This window comes from Oncorhynchus masou, chromosome 13 (genome assembly GCF_036934945.1).
Source record: "Oncorhynchus masou masou isolate Uvic2021 chromosome 13, UVic_Omas_1.1, whole genome shotgun sequence".
NCBI lineage: Eukaryota > Metazoa > Chordata > Actinopteri > Salmoniformes > Salmonidae > Oncorhynchus > Oncorhynchus masou.
Genome location: NC_088224.1, coordinates 12,470,938 through 12,494,638, shown reverse-complemented (window position 1 = coordinate 12,494,638; position 23,701 = coordinate 12,470,938). Strand labels below are relative to the sequence as shown.

General features: G+C 43.9%; 1 protein-coding gene across 3 annotated transcripts in view; it reads right to left on the bottom strand.

Annotated features, from left to right (window-relative positions):
• The window catches only part of LOC135551748 (CUB and sushi domain-containing protein 3-like), an 826,047-nt gene that overhangs the window by 622,462 nt on the left and 179,884 nt on the right, over positions 1 to 23,701 (bottom strand). For all 3 annotated transcript variants that reach the window (XM_064982949.1, XM_064982950.1, XM_064982951.1), the window contains exon 3: positions 16,220 to 16,332. In XM_064982949.1, coding sequence (XP_064839021.1) covers positions 16,220 to 16,332 — 113 coding nt within the window. The remainder of the gene's footprint in view (positions 1 to 16,219; positions 16,333 to 23,701) is intronic.

Genomic DNA, 23,701 nt, shown 5'->3' with positions numbered 1-23,701 from the left:
GACAAAGGGGCCCTCCTTAGAGTCTTACTCTGACACAGAGACAAAGGGGCCCTCCTTAGAGTCTTAATCTGACACAGAGACAAAGGGGCCCTCCTTAGAGTCTTAATATGACACAGAGACAAAGGGGCCCTCCTTAGAGTCTTAATCTGACACAGAGACAAAGGGGCCCTCCTTAGTGTCTTAATCTGACACGGAGACAAAGGGGCCCTCCTTAGAGTCTTAATCTGACACGGAGACAAAGGGGCCCTCCTTAGAGTCTTAATCTGACACAGAGACAAAGGGGCCCTCCTTAGAGTCTTAATCTGACACAGAGACAAAGGGGCCCTCCTTAGAGTCTTAATCTGACACAGAGACAAAGGGGCCCTCCTTAGTGTCTTAATCTGACACAGAGACAAAGGGGCCCTCCTTAGAGTCTTAATCTGACACAGAGACAAAGGGGCCCTCCTTAGAGTCTTAATCTGACACAGAGACAAAGGGGCCCTCCTTAGAGTCTTAATCTGACACCTTAAAGTTAAATATACGGCAAAGTGGTAGCAATCCATCTCAAGGACTACTTGAGTAGAAACGGAAAAGGGGGATTGTCTGGAACGTGACAAAGACAAAACGGTGGGAGCACCTTTTTCTAAGGTGTGACATGATGTAATCTGCCAGAAGTATGATAAAGGAGTGACGGGATAATGTAATAAATTGAAGGATTAGCCATGTGAAAGATGACAAAGAGAGGAGAGACAAAGACTATTTCAGTCACATGAATTGAAGGCAGAGCTGAAATGACACTGGTTTAAATGGAAATACTACTAGGGTGCGGAGAATCAGTTATCACTGTTCTGAAAATTGATTTATTAAAAAAGCACATTTTAATCAAGATGATTCAACAACGACAACTACTTATTTGAGATTTGAAATATTTTTTACTTTTGTATTATTTCATCACCTTATCCTGAATCAAAGAAAATACCAAGTGACATTAGTCCCAAAGAAACAACGCCGCCCATTTTAAACCATCTAACCAATGAAGCTGATTTGCTGATTTGCATTCTTTGTTTTCAGGGTGTGGATGAATTGCACGTTGCTGGCTGTAAACAATGTGAAATTAGAGTGTTTGAAAACAACAGGCTCAGATGGCTCGGATACCCATACATTTTAATGAACAGGCTTTGGCAGTGATCTTTGAAATGGGAATTATGGTACTAATGGATAATTGAACTGATACTTGGAGAAATCATTGATTTGAATATAAAGAAGCCTCCTTTGACACTTGTTTAACAACTGTTTTAAGAAGGAACCAGCAGCAACCACTATTTGAGGAAGAGTGAGCGATCAGAGTATTGACCTTAAAAAATATTTATGCCTCTCTGAGATCCGTTAGATGCACTTCATCACCTGCGCATTCAATTAAAGACAAAGAGCAGCTCTGGAGTCCTGGGAAGTGGACACCAGGTCCATTTGAGTTAATATTTTGGTAACCACTTTAGCCTGCATGTCTAATGCTCTATAACAGGTTCTAAGCATGTTTGGTCAATCCAATACACAGTGCATTCGGAAAGTATTCAGACCGCTTATGTTATGTTATTGCCGTATTCTAAAATTGACTAAATAGTTTTTTCCCCCTCATCAATCTACACACAATACCCCATAATGACAAAGCAAAAACAGGTTTTTAGAAATGTTTGCAAAAAACCCCAACTTATTTCCATAAATATTCAGACCCTTTGCTATGATACTGGACATCTCAGGAGCATCCTGTTTCCATTGATCATCCTTGAGATGTTTCTACAACCTCATTGGATGTATGATCAATCCACTATGTATACCGTAGATACTCATTCATAGAGCTTGAGAGGATCTGCAGAGAAGAATGGGAGAAACTCTCAAATACAGGTATGCCAAGCGTGTAGCGTCATACCCAAGAAGACTCGAGGCTGCTTCAACAAAGTACTGAGTAAAGGGTCCGAATACTTACATAAATGTGATATTTAAGTTTTTTTATTTAGAATATATTTGCAAAAATGTATAAAAAAAAATGTTTTTTTGCTTTGACATTATGGGATATTGTGCGTAGATTGATGAGGGAAAGAACATTTTAATCCATTTAAGAATAAAGCTGTAATGTAATAATAGTCAAGGGGTCTGAAAACATTCCCAATGCACTGTAGAAATACATTCATGTAGAATGGCTCACATGTAAAAGTCTAACCATGTCCTCTACTGTGCATGCTCAGACATTACCTAGGAAATAGGTTTGAGGGTTATTTTTACTGGCATGACAAAGAGAGGAAACAGGCAATGAAGTCAATCACTTCATATAGTAGAGCAGAACAACTCCAGCCATATTCATACAATATCTGATCTAATGGAAGGATGCAGACTGACATTGTCACAGCAGAGTTGACCCTGTTGTCATGTATTCAGTGTGTCGGTGGTATAATCAATACATGCCAGTTATCTGCCTGTCACCACACCCACTATGCCCCCACTGCACCCAAGGCTAAGCTACTTAATTATGCTCATAACTGACATGATGGTGTGTCCAGAAACAGCCTCGGGCCCCGGCACACTGCAGATTGTGCGTGATGCTTTCAGCGGCCATTTTCTTAATTAACAATAGAAGATTTGAGTGAGTCTTTTTGACTCAATATGATTTAAATATTATCATTTCTCTGCCATTTTTAAAGTCATGTGTCCCTCTGCCCTTGACTTTTCCTAAATAAGTACTTATTTTACCTTTATTTAACTAGGCAAGTCAGTTAAGAACAAATTCTTATTTTCAATGATGGCCTAGAAACAGTGGGTTAACTGCTTGTTCAGGGGCAGAACGACAGATTTATACCTTGTCGGCTCTGGGGTTGAACTTGCAACCTTTCGATATCACAATCAGAATAAGTTTTCAGACCCTTTACTCAGTACTTTGTTGAAGCACCTTTGGCAGCCATTTGTGATATAAGCAGCTTCAGGAGGACATTTTCTTATTTTGTTCTTTTATCATCCTTGGTAATTTTTCTACCTTTTACCAGCAATATCAATTGGAACCTGGCTAATACTAGAAACCATTTATTTTACCGCTCATCAACAATATCCTGTGTGACAATCCTGGACGTTATTTTTATCAGTAGCCTACAGTAATTTTTTTGAACTCCAAGAAATTATACTGCATATCGTGCCTTTTAAAGGAACGTGTTGGAACTGAACCTGTAAAGTGTTTAAAAGAAGTGAACCTTTTAGAATGTTGAGACATTGTTTGAAGCCACTACAAACGTTGTATTTAATTACAGGGTAAATTGGAGGAGACCTTTAGCTGTCAATCAAACCAAACCCAAGGATGATAGGCAGTTGGTTTGAGGGAGGGAGCAGGGAGAGATGGTTTCAGCATAACCTGGATTTCAAATACTTTTGCTGAATCTGACATTGCAGACAGGGCTCAATCAAATGTTCAAAGTTATTTGAAAATAAAGATATTGTCACATCTGCTCCCGCTCCCCCTCACCCCCCCGGCACTTGAGGGCGCCTTGGTGCCCAGCATTACGCACTCCTACCACCATCATTACACACACCTGCTTTCCCCTGTCACGCACATCAGCGATTGTTGGACTCACCTGGACTCAATCACCTCTGTCATTACCTTCCCTATATCTGTCTGTTCCCCGCTTCAGCATTTATTGTCATATGTACTTGTATACCCGTGCACTGACACTGTTCCTGTCTTGTTCCATGTCTGTTCTGAATACATGTTTGACTCCCCATACCTGCTTCTCTACTCCAGCGTCCGTCCTTACACATATACTGTTTGAACTCAGGTCTGCATGGTATTGTATGATAAAGTTTGCCATCTTAGGTCACTGGGACGCCTTAGCCTGCATAGGCTAGGAAAATTAATACCAGTTTCCCTCTCCCACGGACGTGAATTAATAAGAGACAGCACTGTCATTAGTCAGGATGTTGAGGATTACACACAAACAGGACATGAGAACATTGATAGGAAAGGTCATTTTAACACAAGCATCATTGTGGCATCCTGAAGGCTTTGGCGGCGGCATGAAGGAAGCTGATTAAAGCAGATGTGTTCATTAGCAGTGCCAAGCTAATTACGCTGCATTTTTTTTAAATGGTCTATTTTCCAGCAGTTTTAGACGACAGGCTTGCTGATGGGAGAGAAAGAGCAGAGAGATTACTTTTTTGAAGCACCTTTGGCAGCGATTACAGCCTCGAGTCATCTTGGGTAGGAAGCTCCAAGCTTGGCACACCTGTATTTGGGGAGTTTCTCCCATTCTTATACCTTATATAGACAAGGTGTGTGCCTTTCCGAATCATGTCCAATACATTTAATTTATCACAGGTGGACTCCAATCAAGTTGTAGAAACATCTCAAGGACGATCATTGGAAACAGGATGCACCTGAGCTCAATATCTCAAGTCTCATTGCAAAGGGTCTAAATACTTATGAATTTATGCTTTTTAATTTTTGTTTTATTTAATGTGCAAACATGTATAAAAACCTGTTTTTGCTTTGTCATCATGGGGTGAAAACAATTATTTAATCCATTTTAGAATCCGACTGTAATGTAACAAAATGTGTGAAAAGGGAAACGGTCTGGATACTATACGAATAAACTGTAAGTATAAGTAATCACACCCCTGAGTCAATACTTGTTAGTATCCCCTTTGGCAGCGATTACAGCTGTGAGTCTTTCTGGGTATGTTTCTACGAGCTTTGCACACCTGGATTGAACAATATTAGTACATTATTTTTATTCAAGCTCTATCAAGTTGGTTGTTGATTATTTCTACATCTTCAAGTCTTGCCATAGATTTTCAAGACAATTTAAGTCAAAACCGTAACTAGGCTATTCAGGAACATTCAATGTTGTCTTGGAAATTAACTCCAGTGTATATTTGGCCTTGTGTTTTAGGTTATTGTCCGGCTGAAAGGTGAATTTGTCTCCCAGAGTTTGTTGGAATGCAGACTGAACCAGGTTTTCCTCTAGGATTTTGCCTGTGCTTAACTCAAGTTTGTTTCTTTTTATCCTAAAACATTCCCTAGTCCTTGCCGATGACCTGCATACCCAAACATGATGCAGCCAACACATTGGCTTGAAAATATGAAGTGGTACTCAGTGACGTGGTGTGTTTGGATTTGCCTAAAACATAACACTTTGTATTCAGGACATAGTTTATTTCTATGTCACATTGTTTGCAGTTTTACTTTAGTGCCTAGAAGGAAGTATGCAGATACTGTACATGGTACCTTCTTTTCACTCTATCAATTAGGTTAGTATTGAGGAGTAACTACAATGTTGTTGATCCAGCCTCAGTTTTCTCCTATCTCAGCTATTGAACTGTTTTAAAGACAGCATTGGCCTCCTGGTGAATTCACGAGTGAGTCCACACAACTTAATATGTGACTTGTTTCAGCACATTTTTAGCCCTGAACTTATTTTGGCTTACAGTTGCCATAACAAAGAGGTTGAATTCTTATTTATTCAAGACATTTCAGCTTTTCATTTTTAATTCATTGGTAAAAAAAAAGAAGATGTCTAAAAACACAATGTCAATTTGCCATTATGGGTTATTGTGTGTAGGCCAGTGACATTAAATCTCAATTTAATCAATTTTTACATTTAGGGTGTAGTACAATAACATGTGGAAAAAGGCGTGTGAATACTCTCTGAAGGTACTGTAGACATTGTAGGTACATTCTGAATCATTGTGGAGTTATTCTGCCTTGCAATATGCAGTGATTGACTTAATTTCCTGTTTCCATTCTCATTCGTGTCCAAAGTTGATTTCCTGTGTGTTTAATGTCTGAGCACAAACTAAACAAGAGAGATAGAATATGTAATGTTTAAATGAGAAAACAAGCTTGACGGTTAGAAAACTAAACACTTAATTCTGCAAATGGTATTCCTGGTAAATAACAAGATTGTCAACTGAGAATATGCAACTGTCTATAGTCCAACCAATGGGCTACAATTGATTGGACTTTAAGCATTCTAACATCCAGCATGTAATGTGTAAAACCACATCAAGAGGTTAATTATAGGTGTTTTACACTGTGTTCTCATCAGACAGGGAAGTCACATTCATCCATAGAATGTAATGTAAACTCACCTCGGAGGTTGGATAGGTTTCCATTAGGGATTCACTCTCCAGTGTAACATCCACATGCTAAGTGCATGTTCTTCTAGCGAGCAGATTATTGACGGAAATACTGTAATGATTGGAATCCATGATATCATGAGACTTACATGATGATGTTGATGATGATGATGATGATGATGATGAATGTGAGGATGATAATGAAGGTGCTGACACTGCTGATGTGGCTGCTGCTTCTGAAGATGGTGATGATGGTGATGATGAATGTGAGGATGATGATGAAGGTGCTGACTAATGCTGCTGCTGATGTTGATGATGGTGATGAAGGTGCTGACTAATGCTGCTGCTGATGTTGATGATGGTGATGATGGTGATGATGATGATGGTAATGATGATGATAGTAACAATGGTGGTGGTGATGGTGATGAACGTGAGGATGATGATGAATGTGTTGACACTGCTGCTGCTACTGCTGATGGTGATGATGGTGATGAAGATGATGACAGCTCTACTGATAAAAACAAGTAATTATATTACTATTCATGATATCGAGGACAGAGCGTCCTAAATATGGCAACTGCCACAATCGCTACCTTGCTTTCTAATTTCTGCACATCATCAGCAATGTTCTCATCTCAGCATACTCTAAAAGTGCCTTCGTCTGCCCACTAAATCATTTAAATCAAAGGCATCTGCAGACACTTACCTTGATGTTGAACACTAGACTAAAGTCCCTCATATAGACGGGTTGGCTGACAACGTCACTAGAATGACGCGTGTGCATCGCTGGGTCAGATAGCTTACAACAGTTACTTGTTTCAGGTCGCTTTATGTTGTTCTTGATACCATGTCTTGTTTTGACTGGTTTCATGACAACGCTAATATGGCAAACAATTCACTAGCTAGCGAACCAACAACTTCAACAATGTATTTTTTTATTTTTCCTTTATTTAACTCGGCAAGTCAGTTAAAGAACAAATTCTTATTTTCAATGTGGGTTACCTGCCTGTTCAGGGGCAGAACGACAGATTTGTACCTTGAGGATTTGAACTTGCAACCTTCCGGTAACTAGTCCAACTCTCTAACCACTAGGCTACCCTGCCGCCCCATTTGAGAAACAACAAGTGCAAATGTATTTGTTTTCAATAAACATTGGAGACTAAATATAGTTGACATGATATCAACAATATTCTAAGCCAACCCCATCTGTTTTGCCCCCTAGTTATGCACACTTTGGCCTTACTAACCAACCCATCTGTACAATAATTAATGAATGATGACCTTCTATTCAGGAAAGTAACTAATGCATATGAATGTACTCGTCCGACCTGGTTCGTACAGAATAAAGTCTATTATTTGTAAAAAATTATATGGTTCTCAAGGTCTGTGGGGTTACAAGAGTGTGAGAAATGCTTTTCACAGCCGCAAATAAGACATTATAAACACAGTACAATGAAGATTTAGGTTAAAAATAAGGTATTATCAACACCATACACTAATTACATAACTCTGTAATAATCACAACACTCCTTAAATCAAGACCTACACATGAGACCTAACATTATCCAACACAATCCTGATTCCCTACTCACTGGCGGCGCCAACCATCTACATAACTGCACACAAAGCATGCAGAGGCAGGTTGTACAGACAGGATATACAGACAGGTTGTACAGGCAGGCAGGCTATACAGACAGGCTATACAGGCAGGCTGTACAGACAGGCTATACAGACAGGCTATACAGACAGGCTATACAGGCAGGCTATACAGGCAGGCTATACAGGCAGGCTATACAGGCAGGCTGTACAGACAGGCTATACAGGCAGGCTATACAGACAGGCTATACAGACAGGCTATACAGACAGGCTATACAGACAGGCTATACAGACAGGCTATACAGACAGGCTATACAGACAGGCTATGTGTGTGTGTGTGTGTGTGTGTGTGTGTGTGTGTGTGTGTGTGTGTGTGTGTGTGCGTGAGTGTGTGCGTGCGCATGTGTGTGTGCGTGTACATGTGCATGCATTATTCTGTATATGCCTGTGTGTCTGCACACACAGTATGTGTATGTGAGGAAGAGAAAGCAGTGTTTCCTGAAGCAGCTGGAGGAGCTGAACTGTGTGCCAGCGCCCCCCTCCCCTAGATGGGTGTAACTACAGGAGAGCTATACACAGGCAGAGAGGCCTAGGGGAGGACAAGAGGAGGTGGTTGAGGTGGAGGTGGAGGTAGTGGTGGTGGAGATGGTGGTGGTGGAGGTAGTGGTGGTAGTGGTTGTGGAGGTGGTGGTGGTGGAGGTGGTGTTGGTAGTGGTTGTGGAGGTGGAGGTAGTGGTGGAGGTGGTGGAGGTGGTGGTGGTGAAGGTAATGTTTGTGGAGGTGGTGGTGGTGGAGTTAGTGGTGGTGGAGGTGGTGGTGGTAGTGGTTGTGGAGGTGGAGGTAGTGGTGGTGGTGGAGGTGATGGTCAAGGTAGTGGTGGTGGAGGTGGTGGAGGTTGTGAGGTGGAGGTGGTAGAAGTGGTTAAGGTGGAGGTGGTTGAGGTGGAGGTGGAGGTAGTGGTGGTGGAGGTGGTGAAGGTAGTGGTTGTGGAGGTGGTGGTGGTGGAGGTAGTGGTGGTGGTGGAGGTGATGGTGGAGTTAGTGGAGGTGATGGTGGGTAGTGGTGGTGGTGGAGGTGATGGTGGAGGTAGTGGTGGTAGAGGTGGTAGAAGTGGGGAAGGTTGTTGAGGTGGAGGTGGTAGAAGTGGTGGAGGTTGTTGAGGTGGAGGTGGTAGAAGTGGTGGAGGTGATGGTGGAGGTGGTAAAGGTGGAGGTAGTGGAGGTGGAGGCAGTGGGGGTGAAGGTGGTAGAAGTGGTGGAGGTGGTTGAGGTGGAGGTAGTGGTGGTGGTGGTGGTAGAAGTGGTGGAGGTTGTTGAGGTGGAGGTGGAGGTAGAGGTGGTAGAGGTGGAGGTAGTGGAGGTTGTTGAGGTGGAGGTGGTAGAAGTGGTGGAGGTTGTTGAGTTGGAGGTGGTAGAAGTGGTAGAGGTGGAGGTAGTGGTGGAGGCACTGGTGGTGGAGGTGGAGGCAGTGGGGGTGGAGGTGGTAGAAGTGGTGGAGGTGGTTGAGGTGGAGGTGGAGGTAGTGGTGGCGGAGGTGGTGGTGGAGGTGTGGGTGGTGGTGGACATAGTGGTGGTTGAGGTGGATGTAGTAGTGGTGGTAAAGGTGTGGGAGGTGGTGGAGGTGGTGAACGTAGTGGTAGTTGAGGTGGTGGTGGATGTAGGGGTGGTTGAGGTGGAGGTAGTGGTGGTGGTAAAGGTGTGGGAGGTGGTGGAGGTGGTGGACGTAGTGGTTGTTGAGGTGGAGGTAGTGGTGGTGGTGGAGAGCATGGGGCAGTGAGTTTACTTAGTTTGTGTCTGTCTGTCTGTCTGTCTGTCTGTCTGTCTGTCTGTCTGTCTGTCTGTCTGTCTGTCTGTCTGTGTGTGTGTGTGTGTGTGTGTGTGTGTGTGTGTGTGTGTGAGAGGAGGGTGCCAGGGAAGTGAATGCGTGGGCAGCATGAGGATTATACAATACACTTCATCAATACAGTCCTGGCAGCATAGGTGCTAGTTCGTTATGAGGAGAGAGAGAGAGAGAGAGAGAGAGAGAGAGACAGAGACAGAGAGAGAGAGAATAAGACCATCTGAACCCATGCCAAGTAGGCTGTGTAGCTATGCAGTTTTCAATGTCTACTTAGACATTAAATACCTTCTTACTGTCTTGTCTCAGTGGGTGGTGGGTACAATGAAAAACAAAGAAAATGTTGTCAGTTTTTCCCCCCTAGAGTTTATCGGTGTGCATGATTGAATCCATGCTGCATGCCTCTAAATGGATCAGAAGCTATTACAGTATTTTAACAGGAAAAGACAGTCACACACGGGATGTCTAAAGGAATAAACAAACCATTACATAGCATGATGGTTAACAAGTCATATTATCATTAGACTGGGGTCTAATTGGCCATGTCAAACCCCACATCAAGAAAGCTGTACAGTATGTAAACACAGCCTGTGTGTGTGTGTGTGGGGGGGGGGGTGGCTTTGAGCAGATCTAATTGTCATTATTATACAGTAGCACTCTAACTCTATAATGAAACCCTGGTACAGCTGTGGAAATGGTAACATCCTTCCCATCTCTCAGAAGCCGTGGTGGCTTACACAATTTAAAAGGCAGTGAATCCATCACATTTTGGAGAGATAATTGAACGAGACCGACTGTCTTGCTTCTGTCCTGATATGCTTGATGCATATTTGTATAACCCTGAAATTTCACTGGGTATCAAGGCCGTGCGTGGAGGCAGCAAATGGTGGACTGGCGGACGGACAGGCTGGCGGGTAGGTGGTGGATGAATAGGCCTGGGGGCCCAGAATGGTGGACTGGCGGATGGACAGGCTGGCGGGTAGGTGGTGGATGAATAGGCCTGGGGGCCCAGAATAAATACACGGAGAAAAAATATAAATAAAATATGCAACATTTTCAAAGGTTTTACTGAGTTACAGTTCATATAAGGAAACCATTCAATTTAGGCCCTAATCTATGGATTTCACATGACTGGGAATAGAGTTATGCATCTGTTGGCCACAGCTTTAAAAAGGAGTGGATCAGAAAACCAGTCAGTATCTGATGTGACCACGACTTGCCTCCTGCAGCACAACACATCTCCTTCTCATAGAGTTGATCAGGCTGATGATTATGGCCTGTGGAATGTTGTCCCCCATCTCTTCAGTGCCTGTGGAATGTTGTCCCCCACCTCTTCAGTGCCTGTGGAATGTTGTCCCCCACCTCTTCAGTGCTTGTGGAATGTTGTCCCCCACCTCTTCAGTGCTTGTGGAATGTTGTCCCCCACCTCTACAGTGCTTGTGGAATATTGTCCCCCACCTCTTCAGTGCTTGTGGAATGTTGTCCCCCACCTCTTCAGTGCTTGTGGAATGTTGTCCCCCACCTCTTCAGTGCTTGTGGAATGTTGTCCCCCACCTCTTCAGTGCCTGTGGAATGTTGTCCCCCACCTCTTCAGTAACTGTGGAATGTTGTCCCCCACCTCTTCAGTGCCTGTGGAATGTTGTCCCCCACCTCTTCAGTGCTTGTGGAATGTTGTCCCCCACCTCTTCAGTGCTTGTGGAATGTTGTCCCCCACCTCTTCAGTGCTTGTGGAATGTTGTCCCCCACCTCTTCAGTGCTTGCGGAATGTTGTCCCTCACCTCTTCCGTGCTTGTGGAATGTTGTCCCCCACCTCTTCAGTGCGTGTGGAATGTTGTCCCCCACCTCTTCAGTGCTTGTGGAATGTTGTCCCCCACCTCTTCAGTGCTTGGGGAATGTTGTCCCCCATCTCTTCTGTGCCTGTGGAATGTTGTCCCCCACCTCTTCAGTGCTTGTGGAATGTTGTACCCCACCTCTTCAGTGCTTGTGGAATGTTGTCCCCCACCTCTTCAGTGCTTGTGGAATGTTGTCCCCCACCTCTTCAGTGCCTGTGGAATGTTGTCCCCCACCTCTTCAGTGCTTGTGGAATGTTGTCCCCCACCTCTTCAGTGCTTGCGGAATGTTGTCCCCCACCTCTTCAGTGCTGTGGAATGTTGTCCCCCACCTCCTCAGTGCTTGTGGAATGTTGTCCCCCACCTCTTCAGTGCGTGTGGAATGTTGTCCCCCACCTCTTCAGTGCTTGTGGAATGTTGTCCCCCACCTCTTCAGTGCTTGTGGAATGTTGTCCCCCACCTCTTCAGTGCCTGTGGAATGTTGTCCCCCACCTCTTCAGTGCCTGTGGAATGTTGTCCCCCACCTCTTCAGTAACTGTGGAATGTTGTCCCCCACCTCTTCAGTGCTTGTGGAATGTTGTCCCCCACCTCTTCAGTGCCTGTGGAATGTTGTCCCCCACCTCTTCAGTGCCTGTGGAATGTTGTCCCCCACCTCTTCAGTGCTTGCGGAATGTTGTCCCCCACCTCTTCAGTGCTTGTGGAATGTTGTCCCTCACCTCTTCAGTGCTTGTGGAATGTTGTCCCCCACCTCTTCAGTGCTTGCGGAATGTTGTCCCCCACCTCTTCAGTGCTTGTGGAATGTTGTCCCCCATCTCTTCTGTGCCTGTGGAATGTTGTCCCCCACCTCTTCAGTGCTTGTGGAATGTTGTACCCCACCTCTTCAGTGCTTGTGGAATGTTGTCCCCCACCTCTTCAGTGCTTGTGGAATGTTGTCCCCCACCTCTTCAGTGCTTGTGGAATGTTGTCCCCCACCTCTTCAGTGCTTGTGGAATGTTGTACCCCACCTCTTCAGTGCTTGTGGAATGTTGTCCCCCACCTCTTCAGTGCTGTGGAATGTTGTCCCCCACCTCCTCAGTGCTTGTGGAATGTTGTCCCCCACCTCTTCAGTGCGTGTGGAATGTTGTCCCCACCTCTTCAGTGCTTGTGGAATGTTGTCCCCCACCTCTTCCTTGCTTGTGGAATGTTGTCCCCCACCTCTTCTGTGCCTGTGGAATGTTGTCCCCCACCTCTTCAGTGCCTGTGGAATGTTGTCCCCCACCTCTTCAGTGCTTGTGGAATGTTGTCCCCCACCTCTTCAGTGCCTGTGGAATGTTGTCCCCCACCTCTTCAGTGCCTGTGGAATGTTGTCCCCCACCTCTTCAGTGCCTGTGGAATGTTGTCCCCCACCTCGTCAGTGCTGTGGAATGTTGTCCCACTACTCTTCCATGGCTGTGCGAAGTTACTGGATATTGGCGAGAACTGGAACACGCTGTTGTACACATCGATCGAAAACATCCCAAACACGCTCAATGGTTGACATGTTGAGTTTTTTGAGTTTATTTTATTTTTACAGGGACAGTGCACATTAATCAACGTTTCAGTAAAAGTGCCGGCTAATTTTCAACCCCAGTCCCTGTCTGGTGAGTATGCAGGCCATGGAAGAACTGAGACATTCTCAGCTTCCAGGAATTGTGTACATATCCTTGTGACATGGGGCCGTGCATTATCATGCTGAAACTTGATGTGATGGCGGCGGATGAATGGCACAACAATGGGCCTCAGGATCTTGTCACTGTATCTCTGTGCATTCAAATTGTCATTGATAAAATGCAATCGTGTTTGTTGTCCGTAGCTTATGCCTGCCCATACCATTACCCCATCGCCACCATGGGGCACTCGGTTCACAACGTTGACATCAGCAAACCGCTCGCCCAATACGACACCAACTGCCATCTGACCAGTACAGCTGAAACCGGGATTAATCCGTGAAGAGCAGTTCTCCAGTGTACCAGTGGCCATTTGGTAAGCATTTGATCACTGAAGTTGGATACGACACCAAACTGCTGTCAGGTCAGGACCCTGGTGAGGACGACGAGCAAGCGGAAGAGCTTCCCTGAGGACGTTCCTGACAGTTTGTGCAGGAATTATTTGGTTGTGCAAACCCACAATTTCATCAGCTGTCCAGGTGGGTGGTCGCAGACAATCCCGCAGGTGAAGAAGCCGGATGTGGCGATCCTGGGTTGGCGTGGTTACTCGTGATTGTGAGGCCGGTTGGACGTACTGCCAAATTCTCTAAAACGATATTGAAGGTGGCTTAAGGTAGATTTATTAACATTAAATTATTGGGTAACAGTCTGGTGGACGTTCCTGCAGTCAGCATTCCAGTTGCACGCTCCCTTAAAACTTGAAACGTGTGTGGCATTGTGTTGTGTGACAAAACTGCACATTTCAGAGTGGCTTTTATTGTCCCCAGCACAAGGTGTATCTGTGTAATGATCATGCTTTTTAATCAGCTTCTTGATATGCCACACCTGTCAGGTGGATGGATTGCAAACAAATGTATGCACACAATTTAAGAGGAATAAGCTTTTGTGCGTTTCTGTTCAGTTTAAATGGGGAAGTCAAAGCTGAGCAAAGAGATGTAGTCAATCCACTAACACTAAACATGTGCTTGGAAAATAGAAACATCTCTATTTTTTGTATTTGAGCAATGTTTTTTCGAGGTGTAGATAACGCAATCTTGAATTGCCACAGTGAGGACTGAAATGTATGCGTCATTGGTAGGAGCAAAGACAGTACAGTACAGTAAGGTTTAGAAACTGTGGTTGGAGTGAGCAAATTGTAAGTGTTGGCATGGAAACTGAAAGTGCTACCACCAGGTGGTGTCTTGTCTCTATTGGACCTGAATGGGTTTTCGCAACGTTGACAGCTCTGTCATTGAGATCAGGACAACAATATTAAGGTAAGGAACAGTATACAATTCATTTTTATGTTGGTAATTATGATATGTACATTTAAGAGTATTTTTTCCGATTGATAAGACGAGTCTGTAGAATTATTTGTTGATGACAAAGTGAGAAGACAATCATCCAAAACAAGGGAAGGTAGCTAGGTAGTTGATTTAGCTCTTGTCTTGTCTTTTTGATGTAAATGCTTTCATTGATAACTGTGCAAAATAAAATGCTCATATTGACAATTTGAAGAGCATTTGTCATTAGGTATAGGCTAGACCAGACATGGGGAACTTTGATGGCGGTGCAGTGATCATAAAGGGCTGCAGTGGCTTGTGGGTCTGCGTAGCCACACACGCAGTCAGAGCCCTAGACTGTTGAGGGTTTTCTCCCCAGATGTGGCGTAAAGAAAATGTTACTATGGGGCGTAAAGAAAATATTGCAGTTTGAAAGGAAGTTTGCTGCAATTTTACACATTTTTCCATAATAGGGTGGAGAGAAATGTTTGCAGTTTTTAATATGACATCTGAGTGAGAGTGACACAGGCTAATTGAGTGACTGTCAGTGACTGACATAACCACAGGAAATATTCTGAGGCAAAACCAAACGTATAAATTGCACCTGGTTTATTCTACTATTGAGACCCCGACTGAGTTCCTAAACAAGATCTGTAAAATTTTGCCAGTTCGTTTAGCTAGGTCTAGCCCAGGGATGGACAACTGGAGGGTGGTAGAGGAGAAAGGGTGGTAGGGGTGAGGAGGGTGGTGGGTGGTAGAGGTGAGAAGGGTGGTGGGTGGTAGAGGTGAGGAGGGTGGAGGGTGGTAGAGGTGAGGAGGGTGGAGGGTGGTAGAGGTGAGCAGGGTGGTTGATGAGAGAAGGGTGGTGAAGGAGAGGAGGGTGGTAGATGGGGGTAGATGAGAGGGGGGTGGTAGAAGAGATAAGGGTGGTAGATGAGAGGAGGGTAGTAGAGTTGAGAAGGGTGGTAGAGGGTGATAAGGGGGGGGAGGGTGGTAGGTGTGTCAGAGTTTCTAAACCATTTTTGTCTTTCTGTAGATCCTTGCACGTCCAGTATGTCTAGCTAGTCCACTATGTCTGTATAGTCCAGGATGTCTGTCTAGTCCAGTAAGTCTGTCTAGTCCACTATGTCTGTATAGTCCACTATGTCTGTCTAGTACAGTAAGTCTGTCTAGTCCAGTATGTCTGTTTACTACAGTAAGTCTGTCTAGTCCAGTATGTCTCTCTAGTCCACTATGTCTGTCTAGTCTACTATGTCTGTCTAGTCCAGTATGTCTGTATAGTCCAGTTTGTCTGTCTAGTCTAGTATGTCTGTATAGTCCACTATGTCTGTCTAGTCCAGTATTTCTGTCTAATCCAGAATGTCTGTATAGTTTGTCTATCTAGTCCAGTTTGTCTATCTCATCCAGTTTGTCTGTCTAGTCCAGTATGTCTGTCTAGTCCAGAATGTCTGTATAGTTTGTCTATCTAGTCCAGTTTGTCTATCTCATCCAGTATGTCTCTCTAGTCCAGTATGTCTGTCTAGTCCAGTTTGTCTGTATAGTTTGTCTATCTAGTCCAGTTTGTCTCTCTAGTCCAGTATGTCTGTCTAGTCCAGAATGTCTGTATAGTTTGTCTATCTAGTCCAGTATGTCTGTCTAGTCCAGTAGGACCATTACAGTGTCTGGTTTTGATAAATTTTGGTTTGATGTGGACTGATGAGGACCTTATAGAGAACAGCTGGTCTAACAGTGGGATCTCACACAGACAGTTTAACCCATATTTATAAAACACTCTGACAGATCAGAACAAAGTATCAGAACCACCAGCTGGATCAGAAGCCGTCCCATCCAACAGGAGTCTCTCTGCTGTTCATTTTTCTGAGCGAATACAAGAGATAAACAGCAGAAACAATGAGAGGGAATAGGAGAAGAGACTTACCTTCATAGTATAATTTAAAGCCATGAGCGCTCACAGCAAAGTCACTGGTAAGACGCAGGGAGAAGACGGACCCCGTGCTCGTGACTGGTGGAGGGATTGAGAATCCTGTTAACCTATAAGGAAAAGGAGACATCATGCAATACACCAATCAGAATTATCTGGAGACACTAGTAACTAAATAGCACACAGACACCAGTGAGAACGACCAATAGGACACTATGAACCAATAACACACCCCAATCAGAATTATCTGAAGGTGTACATAGACAACCATTAGCAGCATGGCAAGTCTAACCAACCAGTCAGCCCAATGTTGTCATTCAGCTAAAATAGCACAGTGGCGTTACAATGTGATCTCTGGAGCCAGGAGTAGAGCACAGAGTAGTTGTGAATGTATCAACGTCATGTGGAGGGAGAACATATCGATTCTACGGCCCCATTTCAAAGTAAAGATCGTTATAACATTTCAAATGTACATAAGCTCATGCTTATTTATGGGCTACACTAGCTCTGCTTGGTAGGCTATTAACATTTTGTTGGCTGGAGTTTGTTTCAATAAAGTCCTTTCAAAAAGCCATACTGTGAAGACAGGTGGGGAAAATATACACATCAATAGAGACCATACAGATGTACTGTAGGATCTTAATTTGAGACAGTTTGCAGAAATAATTCTGCAGCAACAGAAAATGTGAATTATTATTATGTGGATAAAAAATGTAAGGACATTGTTGTAAGAGTTGATACATGTTGCGTGAGGGCAAATCAAGTCTAACATTTCAAAGTGGAAATTACAAACTTCAGAAGCCTTTTTAGAAGCCAAATAGACGACAAGTTTAAAATGTCCTACATTGCAGGAAAGTTCTCCTGCAACAGGGTGATCAAATTCCAACCCTACATCTGTATGCAGGCTATACCATGGGTTAAAACTAAGATATGATACATTCTAGATCAGCAAAGGAAGTAGATAGCTGAGAGCAATAGCAAAGACTAGTGGTGATACGCTCTCTCAATAGAGTGAAAACAACACTTTATATGCATTAGACATGAAATTGCATCGGAGGGTAAATCACTGAACCAGAAAAAAGTAGTCCACATTTAGCACTTTCTGAGATTGCGTGTCAATAGGATCATTGAAAGTCAGGCACAATGTACAGTATGTACCATAAACCTCCAAACCTGATATGGGTTGACTTTTGCCCAGCAGGCCTCCAGAAGCCCACTGCTACCATTAGCAATGCAAAGACAGACTTCTGCTTCTCCTTAAAGCTCTATTCAAATCCACATGACTATGTGTCAGAAGGTGCCGCATGGCTATGCTTGATAAAGATGGGTGTTAGCCATGCCATGTAGAGCACACACAGTCTTAGTATGTGTGTACGAGCCATGTAGAGCACACACCGTCTTAGTATGTGTGTACGAGCCATGTAGAGCACACACAGTCTTAGTATGTGTGTACGAGCCATGTAGAGCACACACCGTCTTAGTATGTGTGTACGAGCCATGTAGAGCACACACCGTCTTAGTATGTGTGTACGAGCCATGTAGAGCACACACAGTCTTAGTATGTGTGTACGAGCCATGTAGAGCACACAAGTCTTAGTATGTGTACGAGCCATGTAGAGCACACACAGTCTTAGTATGTGTGTACGAGCCATGTAGAGCACACACAGTCTTAGTATGTGTGTACGAGCCATGTAGAGCACAAACAGTCTTAGTATGTGTGTACGAGCCATGTAGAGCACACACAGTCTTAGTATGTGTGTACGAGCCATGTAGAGCACACACAGTCTTAGTATGTGTGTACGAGCCATGTAGAGCACACACAGTCTTAGTATGTGTGTACGAGCCATGTAGAGCACACACAGTCTTAGTATGTGTGTACGAGCCATGTAGAGCACACACAGTCTTAGTATGTGTGTACGAGCCATGTAGAGCACACACAGTCTTAGTATGTGTGTACGAGCCATGTAGAGCACACACAGTCTTAGTATGTGTGTACGAGGCATGTAGGAATGGCACCCACGGCCCCTGGCATGCACATACAGTGAACTCCAAAAGGAGAACTCCAGAACATTGGATTTGAAATGGTACAATGACTGTGAGGTTAAAGTGCAGACTGTCACATTTAATTTGAGGGTATTTTCATCCATATCTGGTGAACCGTTTTAGAAATTACAGCTCAAGTTAAAGCTGACAGTCTGCACTTTAACCTCATAGTCATTGTACCATTTCAAATCCAAAGTGCTGGAGTACAAAGCCAAAACAAACAAAAAATGTGTCACTGTCCCAATACTGTTGGAGCTCACTGCATAAATGTATGTACTCACTAAACTGTAACTTAAGCTGCATTGGATAAAAGCCTCTGTTAAGTGGCGTATCAAAGTAGGTGTCTCCGCAAAAAATGTGCTTAGTTCAAAAGCCATTTTGATAAGGTACTAGAACTGGCACGATGCAAGTAGCAGTGAAAACCCACTGCCAACCGGTCTTCATGTTAATCTCATAGGGAGAAACTACCAGATCAATATAAAAAAGTTCTGAATAATTAAACACTGAATAATAACAGAGGAGTGTGTGTACTTCAAATTGCGTCATGCGTACAGAGATCCTATTGGCTATGCTAATAAAGTAGAATAGTGAGTGAAATATTTATAAAAGCTTTTGCATAACCGCCCCAGGAGATCACAGAGGATCCCTTTAATATGATTAACCTTTCAACTTGTCGGCTTCAAAGAACTTGAGTGAGAAGAGAGTAAGTAACTTCTATTCTGCACATACTGTCTTCAACAAACAATTCATCTCTCTCTCTCTCTCCCTCTCTCTCTCTCTCTTTCTCTCTCTCTCCCTCCTATTTACCTCTCTCTCTCTCTATTTCTGTCTCTCTCTCTCTCTCCCTCCTATTTACCTCCCCTCTCTCTCTCTCTCTCTCTCTCTCTCTCTCTCCCTCCTATTTACCTCTCTCTCTCTCTCTCTCTCTCTCTCTCTCTCCTATTTATCTCTCTCTCTCTCTCTCTCTCTCTCTCTCTCTCCTATTTACCTCTCTCTCTCTCTCTCTCTGTCTCTCTCTCTCTCTCTCTCTCTCTCCCTCCTATTTACCTCTCTCTCTCTCAAATGTCTCTCTCTCTCTCCTATTTACCTCAAATCCTCTCTGATGGCACACTGTGGAATTTCTCTCTCTCTCTCTCTCTCTCATCCGCCTATTCATTTCTCTCTCTCTCTCTCTCTCCTATGTATCTCTCTCTCTCTCTCCTATTTATCTCTCCCGCTCTCTCTCTCTAAGACTACCAAGCATAGAGCCAGTAACATACTGTAGAATCTCAATAACACTACCAAGCATAGAGCCAGTAACATACTGTAGAATCTCAATAAGACTACCAAGCATAGAGCCAGTAACATACTGTAGAATCTCAATAACACTACCAAGCATAGAGACAGTAATATACTGTAGAATCTCAATAACACTACCAAGCATAGAGACAGTAATATACTGTAGAATCTCAATAACACTACCAAGCATAGACACAGTAACATACTGTAGAATCTCAATAAGACTACCAAGCATAGAGACAGCAACATACTGTAGAATCTCAATAAGACTACCAAGCATAGACACAGTAACATACTGTAGAATCTCAATAACACTACCAAGCATAGACACAGTAACATACTGTAGAATCTCAATAACACTACCAAGCATAGAGCCAGTAACATAGTGTAGAATCTCAATAACACTACCAAGCATAGAGACAGCAACATATTGTGCTTAAGTGTGACAGATTATCCTCTATATTGAACAAAAATACCAATCCAAGTGAGTTGTGAGGGTGGAGTAATAACCCAACACCTTGATTATGTCTGCTTTAAGTGCAATATCTTCAAAAAGCATTTGAGGGACAACAATTCCTCACAACGGATTAATTACTGTCATTATCTTTGTAAAGCAGGGGAAAAGAGAGGGATTTGTGAGACTGGGTGGTACACAGTCACTCAACTACTGTCTTAATGAGGTCTCTGCTGCTCTCACACAAGCTTCTTAACCCTAGGAGGCTTCCCAACCCTAGGAGGCTTCCCAACCCTAGGAGGCTTCCCAACCCTAGGAGGCTTCCCAACCCTAGGGAGCTTCCCAACCCTAGGAGGCTTCCCAACCCTAGGAGGCTTCCCAACCCTAGGAGGCTTCCCAACCCTAGGGAGCTTCCCAACCCTAGGAGGCTTCCCCACCCTAGGAGGCTTCCCACCCTAGGAGGCTTCCCAACCCTAGGAGGCTTCCCCACCCTAGGAGGCTTCCCCACCCTAGGAGGCTTCCCCACCCTAGGAGGCTTCCCAACCCTAGGAGGACCCCACCCTAGGAGGCTTCCACACCCTAGGAGGCTTCCCAACCCTAGGAGGCTTCCCCACCCTAGGAGGCTTCCCCACCCTAGGAGGCTTCCCAACCCTAGGAGGCTTCCCCACCCTAGGAGGCTTCCCCACCCTAGGAGGCTTCCCAACCCTAGGAGGCTTCCCCACCCTAGGAGGCTTCCCCACCCTAGGAGGCTTCCCCACCCTAGGGAGCTTCCCAACCCTAGGGAGCTTCCCAACCCTAGGGAGCTTCCCAACCCTAGGGAGCTTCCCAACCCTAGGAGGCTTCCCAACCCTAGGGAGCTTCCCAACCCTAGGGAGCTTCCCAACCCTAGGAGGCTTCCCAACCCTAGGGAGCTTCCCAACCCTAGGGAGCTTCCCAACCCTAGGGAGCTTCCCAACCCTAGGAGGCTTCCCAACCCTAGGGAGCTTCCCAACCCTAGGGAGCTTCCAAACCCTAGGGAGCTTCCCAACCCTAGGAGGCTTCCCAACCCTAGGAGGCTTCCCACCACTGTGTCTAACACAGACACAGACACAGACACGCAGACACGCAGACACACAGACACACAGACACACACACATAGACACACATGCCTGCACAAAGTAAAATAGAATCGCGCCGACAGAGAGGGCTGCTGTGCTTCTAGCTCTCAGGAAATTGCAGTATTTTGTTTTCTTATGTGTTATTTCTTACATTATTAGCCCAGAAATGGTTTTGTGTTATTACATACAGCAGGGAAGAACTATTGAATATCAGAGCGGCAGTAACTCACCAGCACTACAAGGAATACGACTTTCCTGAATCGGGTCCTTTGTTCGTACACCCCAGGGCAATTGAACTGATTCCAGAGGCTGGAGGAGAGGTGCTCGGAGTGGTTTTCTAGTCTGTCTTAGGAGGCATGCATACCACCCACCGCTTCCAAGTATATTACTCGCTAATGTTCAGTTACTGGATAATAAAGTTGACGAGCTCAGGGCGAGAATTTCTTTCCAGGGAGACATCAGGGATTGTAACATACTCTGTTTCACATGGCTCTCTCGGGATATACTGTCTGAGTCCGTCCAGCCAGTTGGGTTCTCAGTTCATTGCGCAGACAGGAATAAATATATCTCTGGAAGAAGAAGGGCGGGTTGTATTTTTCATGATTAACAACTCATGGTGTGATTCTGATAACATACAGGAACGTATGTCCTCTTCAACCTCAGGAGGTTTAAGAAATGTGGCTTGGCACCTAAAACCCCCACAAGCATCCTGTTGGGCTGTATCATCGCCTGGCAAACTATCTGCCCTCTAAGACAACTGCAGCACCCGATGTCAAAGGAAGGCCAAAAAGGAAGGCCGTGTTTCAGTCGATATTATGGAGTTAATTTGGAAAACAGTTCGCCGTTTTGATGACTGAATTTTCGTGTTTTTTTGGTACCCAAACGTGATGTACAAAACGGAGCGATTTCTCCTACACAAAGAATCTTTCAGGAAAAACTGAACATTTGCTATGTAACTGAGAGTCTCCTCATTAAAATCATCCGAAGTTCTTCAAAGGTAAATGATTTTATTTGAATCCTTTTCTGGTTTTTGTGCAAATGTTGCCCGCTAAATGCTACGCTAATTGCTACGCTAGCTATCAATACTCTTACACAAATGCTTGTTTTGCTATGGTTCAAAAGCATATTTTGAAAATCTGAGATGACAGTGTTGTTAAGAAAAGGCTAAGCTTGAGAGCTAGCACATTCATTTCATTTCATTTGCGATTTTCATAAATAGTTAACGTTACGTTATGCTAATGAGCTTGAGGCTATAACTGGATACAGTTTTTTTTCATAGCCAAACGTGAACAAAACGGAGCGATTTGTCTTACACAAATAATATATTTTTGAAAAACTGAACATTTGCTATCTAACCGAGAGTCTCCTCATTGAAAACATCTGAAGTTCTTCAAAGGTAAATGATTTTATTTGAATGATTTTCTTGTTTTTGTGAAAATGTTGCTGTCTGAATTCTAGGCTTATAGCTATGCTAGCTATCAACACTCTTACACAAATGCTTGTTTAGCTATGGTTGAAAAGCATATTTTGAAAATCTGAGATGACAGTGTTGTTAACAAAAGTCTAAGCTTGAGAGCAAATATATTTATTTCATTTCATTTGCGATTTTCATGAATAGTTAACGTTGCGTTATGCTAATGAGCTTGAGGCTATAAATAGAATCCCGGATCCGGGATTGCTCGACGCAAGAAGTTAAAATGCTATCACTAGCACATTAGAGGCTGCTGTCCTACAGTGGCTCCTCCTTAAAAAGTTGCGTCATACTGCAATCTGTGGCACGTAATTTAATTGTCAGACAGTTTTTCTGTTAATGCGAGTTAGTGCTAGTTTGACCTCTAGAGGGCATCTTTGAGAAGCATTCAATATTCTTCCATATTGCAGGCACGCGGGAGACTGTGGTTCAATTCCCTGACCGGGAGGAAGGATTAGGCTGTCCTTGTAAATACGAATTTGTTCTTAACTTATTCCATATGTGTTACTTCATAGATGTGATGTCTTCACTATTATTCCACAATGTAGAAAATAGGAAAAATATCGAAAAATCCTGGAAGGAGTAGGTGTGTCCAAACTTTGACTGGTACTTGCTTAATTAATTTGATTTATATTATGGTGTGTCTATTCCATAAAAAATAACGAAAAACCCTCTGGGTTTCTGTTAGGATGGAACGTAAAATATAGCGCTGTATAACGTGACGGTCGGCAGTGCAGTACTGGGCTATTTAGCTAAATAATCCCTGTGTCTTGCGGACGGGAGTATGAGGTTCAATCTCCCGATGGGGAGGAAGGAGTGGGCTGCCCTTGTAAATAAGAATTTGATTTCAACTGATTTCATAGTTGTGATGTCTTCACTATTATTCTACAATGTATAAATTAGTAAAAATAAAGAAAAATCCTGGAATGAGTAAGTGTGTCATTAAAACCTTGGGACCCAAGTGCATAATGAGTGCTCTAACTCCCCCTTGTGGTTGTCTGGAGCAATGACGCCGTGACCCTAGGTACCTCTAAGTCCCACGGTGTAAGCTCACAACTTTTGAAGGAGGAACCACTGTACATACATAGACTTGGAATCACTGGCCACTTTAATAATGGAACACAAGTCACTTTTAA